Source organism: Paramisgurnus dabryanus, chromosome 21 (assembly GCF_030506205.2).
Source record: "Paramisgurnus dabryanus chromosome 21, PD_genome_1.1, whole genome shotgun sequence".
Lineage (NCBI taxonomy): Eukaryota > Metazoa > Chordata > Actinopteri > Cypriniformes > Cobitidae > Paramisgurnus > Paramisgurnus dabryanus.
In genome coordinates, this window is record NC_133357.1 from 18,927,919 (window position 1) to 18,946,763 (window position 18,845).

Consider the following 18,845-nt stretch of genomic DNA (forward strand, 5'->3'; position numbering starts at 1 on the left):
CCAAATATTTTCAAATACAGTACTCTGATTGGATGATCTACATGATGAAAACGCCTCACAGTATTTCCTTCTTTTTTGTCTCATTCTTTCTCGCTCGATCTATAATTTGCATTTTTGAGCTCACTCCAGGAGTATTGTTTAAAAATTAAACCAGTGGAAAGGTTTGGAATATTTCACACACATTCACGGCCTTGATGTGATATTAGGTTTTTATAATCCATAGAAGACAGTAAAAATATAATCCACACCAGAGACAAGATTAATAAGATATGATCAGTTTTGTACAATCAGGCAAAAGAAAAACCTGATATCTTTATTTAATTCTATCATTGTTATGTGCCTGAATATTGCGTTGCAGTCCAAATGGTGATGAGCTGTATAATTGTAGAAGCTCTACCCAAATTGACCCACATGAAAGTTCATCTGGTTTTTAATTAGATTTCAGTGATTTTTTTTTACAACAGGCCAAACATTTGCAGGCAACTTGGACACCATGTATTTTGTCTTTAAAAATGCAGCCAGAAATTGACATGGTGGACACTGAGATTGTTTTATAGCATAACTTGTCAATAGTACATGGCAGATGTTCAGAGAATTGCTTTAGGGTGTCTAGCTAGTAAGTTTGTGGGAATGAAACTTCCTCTTTTTGCCATAACAGTAACCTTTCCATATACCCCCTTCTCACTTATGAACCTACCATAAAACACACACACGCACACACAAACACGCACGCACAAACATACACACACAAACACACACCAGGTGTTTAGTGGATGGCAGGTGTGAACAAGCTTGATTGGCCGGGAAATGCAAAAATGCCAAATCTAAGATCTTCAAGTGCTAAGATCTGGGATTTATTCAGACAGAGTCTGTTTAACATCATAGGTACATTAGTGATGTCATGATTTACATTTAATTGCCCGCCTATTGATGGATTTATGGATGCCCGAAGACAGAATATTACATTTACAAATAAAAGCAGTATTTAATATCAGAAGTATTAAGTGTTGGACAACTCATTTCAGACATTAAGTACATTATTTAGTCCAATAAGACTAAAATTGCAATGAATTTTAATGATATTAGAAGTTCACCCACAAAAAAAAAAATCAGAGTAGAGATAAATGCTATAGTTCTAGACATATTCAAATAACTAAAATATTATTACATTATATTATTGTATAACAAAATAATTATTAAATAAAGTGTAAATATTAAACATATTTTAAAAATATTTGTATTTGACATTGAAAGTGAAACTGACATTAATACAGTGACATAAATTGAAACAATAAGTCATGATATAACAGATTATATGTCAATAATTCATATTATGATAACTGATAATTACAAATAAATGAACTATTTGATTGAAACTTTATATATGGAAATTTGGAATTTACGTTAATTGGTCACCAGTTATCAGATGTGGAATATTTTTGTTTTCACTTTGAGATTAATGTTATTAATGTTGTAATTAATGTTTCATTGATGTAAACACACCCTTTTACACCAAATGACAATACGATATAAAGGTCAGTGAGTTTTACTATTAAACTTAAAAGGTTTTGTCCTTCCAGAATAAAAGCGGCAAAAATGGGCACAAATGTACAAATCATAATTTTAAAAAGACTTTCTGTTTACCAAGAAAAGTACTGCTGCAGTATTTGATTATTTGGCAATTCTTCTCAAGACTTGTGTGTGTGGTGATGTCAGTAATGATTGCTCTTTCAGTATTGACTAAACAACATTACAAATTCCACCAAAAAATGAATGATTTTTATTTAAGGTTTTAATAATTATGCTTTGCATTTTTGTGCTGATATATTCCTCTTTCCTGGCACTTTGCAGTCATTGAGTACCTGTACCAGATTAATAAGAGATCTTCAGTCAATTGTTTTCCTATTAAGCAATTATACATTTATTTCAGCTCAGCCAAATGCTTAAAATGAGTTCTCTCACAGTGGTGTCAAGTGAGGCACCAGCATCATCTTCAGATAATGTTTTCTATAACTTGCTGTATGTTTCTTTGCTTTCTGTAGCTTTAAAAAATAGATTTTTTTTACTTTTCTTCATCAAAATCCTCACTAGTCTTTTCTTGAAGTGGTACAAGGCAGTTGAACTGACATTTTCTTTATTGTGCAAACAAATTCTTGTTAAAATTGTCAGTTTTAATATTAAAGTTGTAAGCAAAAGCAGAATTGTTTGATTTCAGAATTACTGTTTAGTTAGATCATATGAAGATTAAAGGTGGTAAATGAAGACGATCTGAGAAAATGTACTGTCATGTCAACTTACTAATTTTTATCATTACAAGAGAAAAGTTGCTACAGCTTATTAAATTAAAAAGATGACTACTTTCAACTATGTTTTATAAATTATAACAGCATTTCTAGTCTAGATGAATAATAGTAAATTAAAATGCCTTCTGAGTTGATTAAACAAACAAAATATTTAGGACAGCAAATAATTTTTTTACAGTGTACTGTTTTGTTAATATGTTTTTTCTTTTTTTAGAAAAAAACCATGACCATTTAATTAAACAGTGTTGAAGTTTGTCTTTGATTTTAAAGAATACAAACACAAGAGAAGAACTTAAATGAATAGATACATCTATTTCATTTAATGTTTCCCTATAATTATTTTTCTCTTTTGTATAGTTCCTTTATTTCTTTTGGTTGATAAAATCCATTTGGGTTTTCACACTTTGTTGTAAAGAACAGGCTGTGACATGCAGACAGAAGAGTGTCTGTCAATGATACAGAATATTGGATGAAAAGACTACACAACCTAGTACACAAATAGTAATGAAATATGAGAATGAGACAAACTGAAAATAGATCAGAGGAAAACTTAGAGGAATGCAAGAGTGAGAAACAATAAGGACAGATATATTTAATCAGTTGAGTCAGATGATTATATCCACTTGGTGTTTCTTTAAGCTTTAATCTTTGTATTACATTGCTCCAGGATACAAATGTCATGTTACAAACTCTCAGAAAAAAGGCACATCAAGGTACCTTTTAAAAAAGTATGTTTATGATGTGTATTGATGTACTTATTCAAATGTAGTAATCAAAATGTAATTTTATTTTAGCTTGACTCACAAATTTTATAAAATAAATAAAAGTTGATACTATCACTATCATACGTAGTACTATATTGATAAATCAATTTTATTACAGTGTTTTCCTGTGAACCTGTGCTGTATGAAACCAAAGATAATGGATATTACTCATATTACTATAAATAGGGGGGCAACTGAAGTCCCACCTTTCAGTTAAAAGAACCAATCATCAATCTTTTAAAACTTGTTGATTTTCTGAGAAAAGGGGCTCTGTACAGTCGCGTAAGGCGCTTACCAAACAGTCCCCATGTGCAAAGATAACTGCTGTAGCCAAAACAACGAGTGCTGAGCTTAAGAAACAAACTTTATAATGACAATTGTCATTTTAGCATGTGATTTCAGAGATATCTGTTCTTTTCTCATTCAAGCTGAATTTCAAGTATGTACATTTAAAAATAAACATCTTAAAAAAGCACATACATTTACAGAAATAAACACCAAAGTTTATTCTGAGAAAAGTGATTAATTACAAAGGATCAACAATGTGGAATGTGATATGGTCACAAAACACACAAATGCATACATTCACATACATCAAGAAAAATCAATCAACCATTATTTTAGTTGAAACAATTTGTCAGAAAGTCTGCACCTGTGAAAACATCTGAAGCAGTTAACTAAAACAATCCATACTGGCTTTGGCCCTCTCCATCTCATGAAGGAAGTTATAGAATTGGGGTAAAGTCAGCTCTGATGAGGAAAGATAAGATAAAATACATCAACTGCATACCAAAAACATTCAGAACAATTACAATGCAATGTAAAAAAAGCAGCATGAAGTTAAAACTATTTTGTTTAGCAAGTCAATTTACCATACTATTTTAACATATTTTCCGGACTATGCGTCGCACTTTTTCATAGTTTGGCGGGTAATGGAACTTCAGGTGCAACTTAAACGTCAAAATTATTTCATATGAACCAAGAGAAACCATTACCATCTACAGCCGCGATAGTCCGCTCTATGCTGCTCCTGTATTTATGTAATTCAATGGATTCAGTGATGGGGAATGACTTTGTGACCTTTTTGAACTTGATTTGGCTTGTCGTGTTAATTTAGCCTATTCAGCCTTCCAGGTATGCTACTGTGTATTAATTTACACCTATTCAGCCTGCTGTTCTGTGCTATTGTTTAGTTGAATAACTTGCATTCCAGATTAAATGTCTGTTCTTCTGCTTGGATTTTGACTTTGGACTTTAAGTCCGGAAAATAAGTTAAATTTTAATTTAAAGTACCCTAAAAATTTTATGTTGATTTGACAAAAATTCTGCATATTCTTACAGTGTGAGTACTTACCCATGTACACATTTTCTGTTGCGTTTCCTTTTCTGATGACCAATTTTAGCTGTAAGAATAAAAAAATCAAGTTTAAAATGGCCAAATCAAAGATTACTTGGGTTTTTACCTATCCCACTGTTTTCAAAATTCAGATACAAGAACAACAATGTTAGTCTACTTCTGTTCCTTTGACTACAGAATAACACAAATAATACATTGATATCACAATTATTTACAGAAACCCCATATTATAGTATGTGTCTTGGTGAGAAGCATATCTTTATAATACTATACTTTATAATGCAACTGACACCTTTGAAATCTGGGAAAAGTAAACATGATAGGAGGTCAGTACTATTAATATATACAAAAAATGTCTTATGAAAATCCCTGGGGTTCATTTACAGCTGTAAGAGAATCAGTAAGGGGTAGGGATGTTCATATTGACCGGTTAATCATAGGTAAGAATTTATGATTGATTCATATTATCAGTTAAATGAAAAAAAAAAAAAAGTGTTAGCACATGGTGCGTGTCGACACGTGCATATAGACAATTTCGGCACCTTTCTATCCTAAATTTGTGAATGGCCTGTAAATGACGTGAATTATTGCTGCTCTGACAGTCTGGTAAATAAATAATTTGTATGAGAAATCGTTTATAGTGCATATGTGTCCGTGCTTGAGTAAGGTTTGGAAGCTGCGCGTGTGTGCGCAAGATGATGCATCTTAATCCGGACAGACCTTCGCTATTCGCCCTAGACCCGTCCATGACCATAAACATCTCTCTTTTTGCACAAACAGAGAGAAAAACTTTTTTCAACTTTTTAAAATGTGTCCTGCTTTATAAATGGCAACTGTGGTAGATGGAAAAAGAGACATTCTGCCTTCTTTAGACATTCACATTTTTAATAAAACGAGACGTTTACCTGTAGAAAAATATTTCCGGTCTTTTGTAGCTCACTTGTACCAACAGTAACTGCAAAGGATTATACAATTACATGTTATCCAAAGCACATTATAACCACGATGTTCTTCATCACTGCAAACAATACAGATACACAATGTATCCTTTACATACCACCAAATTTCCATTCCATATCAACAAGCTGGTTGACCATTAACGTCTGTCCTACTGCCAGTCTGGATAACACAGGGTAGTGAACTTTCCACTGAAATAAACAGAAGTAAACTGTAAAACTTGCTTACAAACTAACAGATAAAATGTTCACAGAAACACAGTAACTTATTCAAGAAGTACCTGCTCGGAGAAATGACTGGCTTTGTCCTCATTTAATCCTATGCAAAAACAGATAATTCATTTTAATATGGACTCACAAGCGATATGATTAATTTGCACAGGTGTGTGGTAAGAGCATACCTAATGACAGAAGATCGAGCTTCACCTGTTCTGCTGTCAGGTTTCTTTTCAAAGCACCTGAAAAATAAGCCAGAGGACAATGTTTCTACATGCACATTGTAGGCTTTCAGCATTCTGTAACCTTTTCTTATGTTTTTTCTCTTATATAAAAGTGATGAGTCTATTTCATGGTTTGATTATGTGTGACTCAGTCTATAAAATTCCACCTAAAGTCATTTTTGTGCTTTAGTGTTTTCTCTGGGTGCGATTTGTTGGGAAGGATGGGGGGATTTCCCCCCTTTGGTCTTTATCTCCCTGCCTCTGATTCATTATTTTTTACAACATTTATCCCCCCATGATTAATGGTCATCAAACGGCCATAAAATACATCAAAGATAATTTAATATAAATAAAAACGCTGTCGCGCAATAGTGCAAACAACAGTAAAATCAGAAATGGATTATTACTGTCAGCGCTTCCACTCCTGTGACAATAGATGACGTCTATGTTATGTCATGATCTTAATGTCACAATTAGATCATGAGACTTTGGTAAGAGTGATGTATTTATTCAAAATAAGAGTCCTGAATGTGGTACCATGAGGTAGCAGGAGGACACTCTTCATCAGACTCTTCAGTGGCCCCACGCTCATCCCATTCTCTCCAGCAAACTCTGTCAGCTGTCGCAAGAATCGCTCCGACTGAAAGTAAAGACAGGTACAGTTTTTCTTCCCTTAGGTCATTACCACTAAAGTGTTCACACCCCACAGGCACTATTCAAAAGGTAATAACACCTGAGGTGATCCATGCAAACATGATCAACGCTCCCCAAACAATGACAAAGCATTACAATTCATTGACTTTGGACAATGACATTAGTTATGTATGTAGGCTACTGGCTACTATGGACAAAACTTGCTAACAGTTGTTTTTATAACTTTAACTTTAATCACTTTTTGGGTCTCCAAAGCAAGAAGTTATTCCCTTATGGGAAAATCATGGGGTAATTTTGATATTTGGCTAGAGCATCGCTTTAAATTGCACAATGTAGTTCTGTTAGTTGAGGCCTTATTTGTCTAAAGTTGAATTACACATATTATGATTAATGATCATTTTATATGATTTAAAAATGATTTACGATAAATAAATATATATTTTTCAAATGTAAAACTAGGGCCCCTCTGGCACCATCTTGCAGCCCTTGGGGAGCCACAGTGCCCAGTTTGAGAACCACTGCTTTTGACAACGTCGGCGTCTGTACGTGAAAAACACAAAGGAAAAACTTATCCATTTTTAGTACACTGTTGTCGTGTAAATGTACCCTTAAATGTAAATGTACCATTTAATTGTCTACCTGCCTTCATTCTGCATTGATAGGGCCATTAAGGGTTGGGTCTTTATCTTCCCTTTAGTTTGAATGACATCAATATTCATGACCATCGACTCCCTCACATATGGCCATTTCACAACAAAAAGTGTTTTACAAAAGTAAAGTAAACAATTTGTTTAATGTAAAAAGTGGCCAGTTTTGTTTATATATTTATATTTATACTTTACTAACCACCCATGCACATGTCCATGCATGCTGCCCACGTATTATTGTAGCACAGTTTTTTTTAAGGCTTCATAGACTTTTTTAAGACTTCACTGTCATAGCATGTCAAATCTTCTCCAGAGCCCCAAAACCCCTTTAGATGCCTGAGGGTTAACTTTCCCCTCCTTATGTTACAGATTGAACACAGAGAAATGGTTAGTGTTGTTATGTTAAAGTGACAGGGAGTCTAGAGATCTAATCTGTAAACCACGACTTACCTCTTTGGGCTCTAGTAGAAACTGATACAAGATCTCTGTCAGACTCACAAACTGCTGCAGAGGGAATGAATAAAAATGTTTTAGTGATTGCCTTTGAACGAAGTTTGCAAGTATGCATTTGTCAGACACTTTACTCCAAAGCAACATACAAACATTCGGTTCTTTAATCAGTATGTCTATTCCCTGGGACTGAACCCATGACCTTTGCATTGGTAACCATTTGGTCTACCAATTAAGCTGCGGGAACTTAAAAGTACACCAAAAATGTATTTTGGAAATAAAAACACTCTTAAATATGTATTTTTATATATAAAATAATATACATTAAAAACAAATACATGTAGATGTCTGATTACTTATATTAAAAACAAAAGTTTTATTGTTTACACATTTTATATTACTGTTGTTTTGTATAATATGTGAAAATCTGAAAAGAACAAAATATCATTAAATTGTCTGATCTACAACCAACGTTACAGTATAGCACGCCATAAACTTGCAATAGCATGCCATACATTTTATGCCATAAAATTTTACATCCTATCGTTTTATTTGTAGGTCTGACAATTCTTTGTAAATGTATTTCCGCATAGATCTGTGGTCTATAGCCATGTATACATATCACTGCAAATGTTTAACTTTGCTAAGCAAACTTGCACATCAAATACATATTTTAGTTCGGGAAGCTAAATTAACTGAGCATAACCCAGCTTTGCATCACTGAAGAAACAGCAGGTTAATCGGGTTAGCGCTATGGTCATCTCACGTGATACACACTGAGCCAGAGCTCATCTGACTTTCTAATTGTTTCTTCATCGCAGTATTTTACGTGCTATCGTGTACACAAATGCTGACTGCAAAAACGTCACACTAATATCACCGTTCATTCATTCCCAGCATACTGAATTCCTACCTGTTCACTGAACTTATTGAGGTTTTGAAAGTCAGTGCTGACATTATCAGATAATGTATCGCTCGTGAAATGTAACTGTAACATCGTTTGTGTGAAGCTCCGCTGTTGATAAAGTCACTGAACTGTCACATCTGCTTTCACACTTCCGCTGCTAACCGAGCCATCACAAATTCATTTCAGCACTTTCGCTATTCTCGGGCTACCCACGCGTCCGCTAAACGTGGGATCTTGGATCTCTTTTTTTTACTGTGATAGTCAATGCTAATAAAGCTGTGTATTTTTATTTTATTTGTAAATGTATCAGCATTTCAATATTAATGTGTTAAGAAGAAAGACCATACTAGATTTATTGTATACCAATTATTATATATACATACATACATAAAAAAATGGGTCTTTATTAAATGACTAAATAAACTCTTGCACAACACCTAACACAATGTACATCAATAACGATAGTATCCAAAAAGTATACAGTAGGCTACTGTTTAAAAGTTTAGGGTCAGTTATTCTTTAATTATATTTTTATTAATACTTTTAGTGTAAAGATGGAATTATGTTTTATATAAAATATCCAAAATAAACTAAAACTATGTTTTATTTCAGCCCTTTTCCTAGAATTTTTGTAGAATGTACTTTTAGCTCAGGTGCTTTTTAAACTTAAATTATTCTAAACTACTTTTTCTTTATTATTTGGTCCAAGTCATCCATTAAAAAAAAAAACATTTAAAAAAAGATAATCAAAAACATTTCAGCTAAGTGTCTAAACTTTTAACGACAGTGTTAATTTTTGGACTTAAGAATTATTTAAGAAACTGTAGTTTGCAAGAAATGAACAAACTAAAGCTGTGCTTTTCTAATAAAAATGAAAAATAAAATAAAATAAAACTGATGCATATCTGATTTGCAAAGAGACAGAACCTCAAAGAACATTTTTACGTTACAGGATACGCGTCTGATCAATAGAAAGGAGGTGTGTTCGACTTCATAGGCGCTGCACAGATATAGTAGACTGTAACATTAAGTATCGCGACAACTATTCCAAAGCTTGGCTTTTATATCGCTCTCGCGATACTTTGATGGCATTCGCCGATAAGTCTGCGCAGCGGCTAATGAAATCAAACACACCTAGGATTAAACAGAAGGAGGTAAAAGTAGTTTTTATTCCGTGGATGCGAGATTCGAGACCCGGGAAAAGTCACGCCTGGAGTAGAGGCGAAAGACCGAACGGTCCCTGGGAACGAGACTCCATTTACATATTCGCCCCAAGGGTTTAAAGGCGTGTGTAGCAGCAAAGGTTAGTGTGGCATACCGCAGCAGCCTGGCAGTGGACTACTTTAACGGCACCATCAATCTGTGCTCTCAGTCATTTTAAAATAACACCGCAACTCCTGAAACAGGTAAGTTTCACTTCACTTCTGCATAGAGCCGTTTGATGCGCGTTCTCAGGGAGAGTTCAAGTGCAGCGTGACCGCACATGTCTAATAGAATGGGTTACCTGCTAAAACTTAGATTGTATTTTTGTAACTTTAAGTCAAATAACAAATACTACTTAAATAAAAATGATTGCCTTTTTATCCAAAACTGGAATAACATGTGATTACCGAGCGTGCACGCTCGAGGCGAGTTGAAAGATTTTAGGTGATTATGTAAGTGGCGCGAGGGGGAAGATTGAAAGACGTTTTTTGGGCAATAACTGTTTGTCAGAGTTGTTTGCTATTTTTTGTGTTACTTTTATATAATTTTTATTCGTTTTAAGATAATTTATCGTTGGATTTTCACGTTTTACGTTTTTATTAAAATCCAGATGTTTGCAAAAGACGCATGTGGGAAAAGTTCTCTGAATGAACCGGTAAATTCTCTGAAAAGTTTTTTTTCCTCAAATAAGTTACTCTTTTACATGTTCAAGTAATTGCAATCTGTTAAAAAGACACTGAAGCACATTTACTTTGTAAATTTTTTTATCGAAGCAAAGCGAGTTTAATTAATATCATTATGCAGGTCACGAAGGAAACGATCTCAAATTATGTTACATTTCTGTGATAATAAAAAGCGGTTTATTTTGTTATGTAGCCATAGAAGTTTCATAACAGCGTCATTAATGTTTTTACAATATGGATGATTGATGAATATTGTCCTTACGAAATTACCTATGGTTTTTGTTTTATTTGTAGTAAGACCATAACCACACATTTACCATGGTCTCACTAGAGTAACAACAGTTTAGCCATCATATTCATGGTTAAAATGTATTAATACACAAATCAGTTCATCACCAAATAACATGGGTTTGCCATTGGCTATAGTAATAACTGTGTAGTTAGACGTATTTCCAAAAACAGATCTGTGAGCGCGTGTAATTAAAATAGGGGTGCGGAGTGCAGGTGAATGCATCGGGGTGAACGCGAGTTGAGCGCGCGTGCATCTGAACGAGAATAATTTGCGTCGGTACGGCAGAGCGCGTGCTCGAAGCCCGTGGGGCCTCTCGCTGGAATTCCGCAGCAGCCGCGTCGTCACCTTAGTTTTGCTCGGGTGCAAAATGACTCAGACCTTCAATCAAACCTCCACTAACAATGAGCTCAGCACACTGAACTCAGAACGGTACGGACAGCTCAAGCTTCGTGATTGGTGCTTGAGAATTAAACAAAACCTTAAGTCGGTCATTCAAAAACTTTTCTCTTATTTCCAGCTCACAGCTGCATTCACTACAGTAAACTCAATGGGACTTAAAATCACTTGTACTGAAGCCCACCCTTATGTCAAGTTTGTTTACAGCAAGGCATTTGATAGTGGTCTTAATATGGGTTAATGTGGGTTTTGTATTCTTCAATTGCAGGCACGCACACACACGCACAAATTACACAAATGACAAAAACCCTTCCCACATCAGGTCCACAATCTCTGTCATTCATACAGACCTTTGATGTGGACTCTTATTGTATTCTCGGATTCACTCTTTATTCACTTGCACAAATGCTTTCAGTTCTCCCGCTGTGCTATGCAGAATAAATGTGAGTGTGCGTCTTAATGCACGTGTGCTTGACTTCATAAAAAAAACTTAAACATTGTCACCTGTAGATAATGGACTTCTGAAATAAGATCCATCAGCACATGCTGTAGATACTTTTGTGTGTGCGTACTTGCAAACGCTTGTATGTGTGTTATTCAGTTATTGTGGAGGATGCACCTGGAGGTCTCGCCTGTGTTCTGTCTATATATAGTGGGTTGGTTAAGTGGATTTATTTTAGTTTTTTATTCCTCTATTCAGATCCAGGGTTCAGGTGTGTTAAGCTACAAATACAGTATACTGATACACTACTTAACTAAAATTGAATTTTACTTGAAATATTAATTGTAATAATTTTTTGATTATTCGTACGTAGCAAACAATCTAAAGACCTGTGAGTTAATGGTTTTTGGTTTCGATCAGTGTGCATGCCAATTAAAAGGTTAAATTCAAACAATTTGTGGGATATAAATGAGGCAACAAAAATGTCTTCCAACGTGATGGGCAAGAGTGAACACAGAAACACATACGTCACCCTCAGGGTGTAATGTGAACAACAGCTGTAAACTGAAAGTATGAGTGACTGATGCCAGTTATGTTGATAGGCTGATGCCAGAAATGTTTCCAACTCATGGGAATTTTGGACTATAGAAGGGAAAATAAACTCATGCAACATGGCTAATACAAGTGATGCTGTTAAAGGAACAATTCTCCCAAAATTGCTGTCATCATTTTATTTAATCACCCTAATGTTGTTCCAAACCTATAGACGGTTTCAGCAGTAACAACAGTACTTCCAGTAAACTCCAAAAAATAGAATTCATTTAGAGTAGTTTATTTCTGATAACAAGCAAGATAGTTTACCTTAGTTCAAATCAAAGTTAAAGCGAATCAAAAACTACACTGAGCTAACGTTACTGTGTAAAATGTGTAATATATAATATTATCTAAAAATCGGCTCCCTTTACATAGCGGTGATCCATGATCGCCCTCTCCCCTCGTCTTTAGAAAACCAAAACATTTGTTATTTTCGATGAGGTCTATGTTCCGGAGTCCAGTTTAGCCACTAGCCATAACATTAAACAAACAAAGACCAGAAGTTAAGTTCCTTCCAGATGCGTAACCGCGACGATGTGCGTTCGTCCAATATAACGTCTATTTGACTTTTTTCTGTTAGTGAGGAAAACGCCATTGTTTTTCAATATTTGACTATGTTCTTACCTCAACTTAGACGAATTAATACATCCCTATCTTTTTTCAATGCACGCACTTAATCTTTGTACAGCACGTCGTAAAATGTGTTCGCAATTAGCCTACCCACATTCATTCCTTAGGATCCAAACAGGGATGAATTTAAAAGGCACCAAACACTTCCTTGTTTTCCGTATTTAAAGACTGTTACATGAGTAGTTACACGAGTAAGTATGGTGGTACAAAATAAAACGTGGCGATTTTTTAAGCAGATAAAAATGAGAACTATATTTTATGCCAGAAGAGCACTTCGTTTGCAGCACTCCGACCTCGGCCCACAGTAACATCATCACTCCTGACTACTCGGCCCTGTCGCTCAAACTTCCGTCAATATTACTGCACCCGAAGTAGGAGTTTTGCAAACTAAGTGCTCTTCTGCAATACAATATAGTTCTCGTATTAGTCTCAGACGACAACATATTTGTCCTCTATCAACTACTGAGGCTTTTCTTTGCGTTTCGAAATTGAGGTTGGTTGCAATTCACAATCTCACCACTAGATGCAGCCAAAAACACTGGACCTTTAAACTCAAGATTCTGTACGATTCTGTGAAGCAGGTAGAAATCAGGGGCTTCCAAACTCTTAAAATCTGATTTGTGGTCAACTTGATATTAGGGATGCTAAACAATTAATCGCGATTAATCGTTAGCAGAATAAAAGTTTTTGTTTAGATCACATATGTGTGTAAACTGTTTATAATAAATATGTATATATATAAATATGAACACATTCATGTATAATTTTAAGAAAAAAAAAATTATATATATTAAGTATTTATATTTATATCTAATATAAATTATACATAAATATACAAATGTATATACACATGTAAACATTTCTAAAACATATACATGCATGTGTGTACATTTATTTATACAAAGTTATTATACACAGTTCACACACATATATGATGTAAACAAAAACTTTTATTCTGCTAACGATTAATCGTGATTAATCGTTAAGCATCCCAAATATTAAGGAAAAGTTTTCATCTACTTTTGTGCATAATGCAAAAAAAAAAGGTTTTGAATAAAATAAGAGATTAAATGTTAGAAAGGTAAAACCTTCCTTAATGTTGTGGCTTTCATTGTTTAAAGTTGAAATTTAACCACAGATAAATTTTTGCCTAGACTGAACATTATAAAAGGTTCACCTAGACAATTATTATCTGAAAAATTCCTAAAAGTGAAACCAAAGCTACAAACTGAAATATGCTGTGGTTGTTGATGATGTAATGGATTATATTTATTCATAATTGATGAATTTTATTTTGTTATTCTTAAAGGTATTTCAAATACATTTTTGTTTCAAATAATTTCCTTATTCCAAATATGGCCACACTGTTGGTTAATATGACAGAGGTAAATATTTTGTTACTGACATAAAAACACTCCTTAGATGCCAGCAGATATGAACACTAAGAACATTTTTATTATTGGAGCTTATAACTGGTTCAATTACAGTATATTGATTGTCTCTTTCCTTTTTGTCTTTTACCCATTTAATCCTTTAAATAATGAAATGCTTTTATTTTGACAGGAAAGAGAAGAAAGAAAAAAGTCTGAAATAGTGATGCCAACCAACAAGTATTCATCCGCCATCATGGCGGAGAGTGACAAGATGACTGCCACGGTAAGATAAAGAAAGACTGTAGGGGTAAAGTAGCAATACGTTCATTACTTAAAGGAACAGTTTACCCAAATTAATAAAGATTCAAGGATCACTTGCTTACACTTAAGCTTTATGCAAAACTTCAATGCTTCAAAACAGCGATGTCTGGTTAAAAGATAAATGACTCAATCTGCTTCTAAGCATCTATAGACCCCTTTAAGGTTTGTAAACATTGAATGACTATCGGGTGCGCGCGCAGCATGGGGTCAAACTGTTCATACCATCCAGGCTTTATAATTTAATCTAACAAGGCTGGAAAATGATGACTTACCTCAAATGAAGTGAGCACTACAAACACAAGCCTCTTTGATATTTGCATTGTCCCAGTCTGCACGTTAATTGCTTGCAGCCGCAGATGTTGTATTTTTTTGTTTTTGAGATTCTGCATGAATCGCGAAAACTTAACGGAAGACCTGGTGTGATTTTCAAAGCCCACGACGTAAGTAGGCATTTTTGACGATACCGAATAATACGCAACTCAATCTGCTCTAATGACTTTTCTGACCCCGACATGCGCAATGGGAACCGCCTGTGACGTGAACCGTGAAGGGGTCTATTCTCCAGCACTTTATTTTACAGCCCTGTTCTAATGCACATACTATGTACTTACTTTGTAACTATGTAATTATAAGTCACCAACTTTGACTCGAAACCTAAACCTAATCCTAACCTATATTAATGCAGTTACTAGTATTATGTTGGGTAAGTGCACTATAATTACACTGTTAGTGCTCATACCCAGTGTTCGAAATCTAAATGGAATTTAATGAAGTATCTACAAATTAACCGTTAAAACGTTATGTTTTACTGTATATAGTATGAATATGGTAGCGTGAATTAAATTCATACGTCGTCATAAAAACAAGTGAGCCGTTCACTGGGATGCTGTTAAAAAAGCCATTTTAACCACAAGAACAACTGTTTACCTAATGTATTTACATCTGAATTGAGCTGAATTGTTACCACCTGCTAACATTTTTTTGAATATGACAGCATCTTCGATTCCTCTCCTGGTGTTCATAGGATAGTAAAGTGTCTATTGAATGTAGACTTCAAAATCTTGTCGGAAGTGGTAGGTCATCCGGGTATTTCTCGCCTCCTTTTTTAATACTATGAATTTGGACATACTCTCCTTGTCATGATTTTTTACATAATATGGAAGTATGCGATTTTGAACGCAGCCACTGATCCTCTGTAGGTTGTGTAAAGCAAAACCAGAATGGTCTAAAATGTTTTGTTTAGTAATCGGACATCACAATTGCAGCTTTTTTAAAAGCATATGGACCACTTAGAGTGAACTGTCTCTTTAAGGGTTTATTATGTTCAAAAGCCTAAAGCAATATCTGAAATAGCACATGACAAATGCTGTTATGATAAAACAGATGTTTTCATAAGCTGGAGGATTACTGCCATGTAATCACTCTGGTCCAAATATATGCCCATCACTTGAATAGCCTCACTTATCCTCTCTACTACACACAATGATGTGTAATGGTGTCAGTTTCTCGCACATTTCTTAACTTTCATGTGTTTTGGGTTCAGAGTGAGGCCAACAGTTCAGTGTAATTTATGGGATTATAAAACAGGAAAAGAGGGAGTGCTTTTCACAGAAAAGAGAGAGAGAGAGATAGGAAAAATGATTACTGTATATCTGGCTTTATCAGTGGAGGAGCTGATGTATCAAGAATTCCAAAAAAAAGTAAGATTTGTTACGCCATGCTTTAAAATATTATTTTATTTGTACTCATAAAAGAATATATTATTTGTTTATTTCCTTTGTCACTAAATGAGGCAAGACTTTATCATTCTTTTCCCCATTCCTTCACTCCACAGAGCATAAAGAAAAGGAGATGAAAGATAGTGTGATGAAGTGAGATAAAGAGTGTGAGGGAATGAAGGGACTGGTTTAGAAAGATATAAAGAGTGAGGGCGCACTCACATTATCCAAACCAAACCAAACCAAGCCCCAGCGCGATTGTCACCCCTCCCTACTCCACCAGGTGCATGCACTCACACTGTACTTCTTATCGATCCGAGTCCGGGCGCGCTTTCGTCATTAAGATGCGATTGTTTTGAAAAAAGCAGGAAGTAAAGCTCTCTCTTAACACTGGAACCCACCGTAATGATAAGTCTGTGTTTTTCATTCGGAGTCGTTTGGTGCGCGATTACAGACAGCCCTCTCACATGTCATCATATTGCTTAGTTCATCTGTCACGTGCGCAAGTCAGACATTCACGTAACCCCGCTGCGCGAATCAAAAGGTTTTTACGGAGGCAGATGAAGGTGAGTGGTCGCGCAGCTGACGTCTTCACCTTTTGAATCGCGCTCAGGCGCGATTGCGCTCACACTACAGCCTTCCGCGCCTGAGCCCAAGTGAACCGTGCTCCGGCCCACCTCTGCAACCCGGCCGTGGCGCGAATAACCAATCCGGGCGCGGAACAGAGCGATCACACTAGTCAAACAAACCAGGCTTTGGGGGTCAAACGCGCCCGAGCGCGGTTTGGTTTGGACAGTGTGAGTGCGCCCTGAGAGAGGGATGAAGGGTTTGGGTTAAAAAGAGTGAGTGTAGGCCTGTCACGATAACTACTTTTCATAAGTCGGTTAATTGCCTCAGAAATAATTGCGATAGTTGATATTATGGCCTTTTTAAGACCATTTTGTGTCACAGATTAGATATGTCAATAAAATAGCATATTAATGCAAGTACATCCTTTTTAAGAACACAACTTTGATTTTTAAGAATATTAACCCTTGTGGGTTGTTCAAATTCACTACCCTTTTGGTTTGTTCGTGTACAAAAAAGGCCACTTAATCTTTTATCAGATTAATATTTTTCCAAATTTTTTTCATAAATCTGTTAAACAATCTCAGTACTGATCAAAACTACCAAATGTTTACAAATTTTCCATGATTTTAACTGTTTAATTGCCAAGTTCATAATTGGCGGGGGGAAACACACAAATATTTTTAATATAAAAAGTGATTGTGTGCTGGATTTTTAACCTTTTTCACAGTCTTGGGCATGCCAAAGATTCGTAAAAACATTGGCTTTGATGCATTTTTAGTTTTTGTGCAGGATCAGTTTGTACACACCCACACACACACACACACACACCCCCCACACACACACACACACACACGCACGCACGCACATTCACACACACACACACACACACACACACACACACACACACACACACACACACACACACACACACACACACACACACACGCACGCACACACACACACACACACATTCTGGTTTCCATGTTTTGTGGGGACATTCCATAGACGTAATGCATTTTATACCATACAAACCGTATATTCTATTCCCCTTACCTGCCCCATTCCCTAACCCCAACCATCACAAAAACGTTTCAGCTACTTCACATTTTTAATAAACATTATTCTGTTTGATTTGTAGCTTGTTTCCTCATGGGGACATCAAAATGTCCCCACAAGGTCACAAAAACACTGGTATTCCTATCTTTGTGGGGACAATTGGTCGCCACAACGTGATAATTACCAGGTACACACACACACACACACACACACACACACACACACACACACACACACACACACACACACACACACACACACACACACACACACTAATATGCTGTTATACTCCATACTCCAACTCAATTTACAAGCAAGAAATTAAGCTTTGTTTTTTGCACAGTCCTACTACAGGGTTAATGGTGCCACATGGTGATCAACAGTGAAAATGGCAAATTTTACCTCTTAGCAAAAGGAAAAACCTCCAACAATCAAGAATGCATGATTATAAGGTGTGATGGCTTTGCATTCAAAAAATGTTGTTATAATGGAAGTCAATGGTGGAAATAAAGCCGCAAACAACTAATTAGGGAGAAAAAAATAAAAACTGATGCTGCACAAAAATAAAAATCTATCAAAGCCAATGTTTTTACCAATCTTTGACAAGCCCAAGACTGTAAAAGAGGTTAAAAAATCCAGTCCACAATCACCTTTTATATTGAAAATCTGTAATTTTGTGTGTTTTTTGTCATCAAATCAGTGACACCACTTATGAACTTGGCATATAAAAAGTAAAATCATGGAAATTTTGTAAGCATTTGGTAGTTTTGATCAGTACTGAGGGTGATTAACAGATTTAAAAAAAAAAATGTGGAAAAAAATATTATTCTGATAAAAAAATATTTTAATTCAGTGCCTTTTTGTACACGAACAACCCGAAATGGTAGTCAATTTGCCCACGGTATATTGTTGAGTTTTTTGGAAAATTTTAAAAGCAAATATTTGTCAATATAAGATTTGTCACCAAAAATCATTCCATTTGCTGAAACACAGAGAAAGTTGTGGCCAAATTAAGAGATAAAAAAACAAAAATGACCAAAAATGGCCTCAACAACCCATAAGGGTTCATGTAAAATATATGAAATATGA

The 18,845-nt window shown here is 35.2% G+C and overlaps 2 protein-coding genes across 2 annotated transcripts in view; one reads left to right on the top strand and one right to left on the bottom strand.

Annotated features, from left to right (window-relative positions):
- Window positions 1-2,875: 2,875 nt before the first annotated feature.
- Window positions 2,876-8,638, bottom strand: commd7 (COMM domain containing 7). Its single transcript, XM_065286127.1, has 9 exons — window positions 8,485-8,638; window positions 7,572-7,625; window positions 6,358-6,460; window positions 5,782-5,838; window positions 5,662-5,699; window positions 5,482-5,572; window positions 5,330-5,379; window positions 4,422-4,470; window positions 2,876-3,817 (listed from the first exon to the last, which is right to left on the bottom strand). Exons 1-9 carry the CDS (start codon window positions 8,566-8,568, stop codon window positions 3,741-3,743), a joined length of 603 nt encoding a protein of 200 aa, XP_065142199.1. The 5' UTR covers window positions 8,569-8,638; the 3' UTR covers window positions 2,876-3,740.
- A 1,049-nt stretch (window positions 8,639-9,687) lies between these two features.
- Window positions 9,688-18,845, top strand: part of dnmt3bb.1 (DNA (cytosine-5-)-methyltransferase 3 beta, duplicate b.1) — a 54,743-nt gene continuing 45,585 nt past the window's right edge. The window contains exons 1-2 of the mRNA XM_065286128.1: window positions 9,688-9,884; window positions 14,282-14,374. Coding sequence (XP_065142200.1) covers window positions 14,315-14,374 — 60 coding nt within the window. The 5' untranslated portion in view covers window positions 9,688-9,884; window positions 14,282-14,314. The remainder of the gene's footprint in view (window positions 9,885-14,281; window positions 14,375-18,845) is intronic.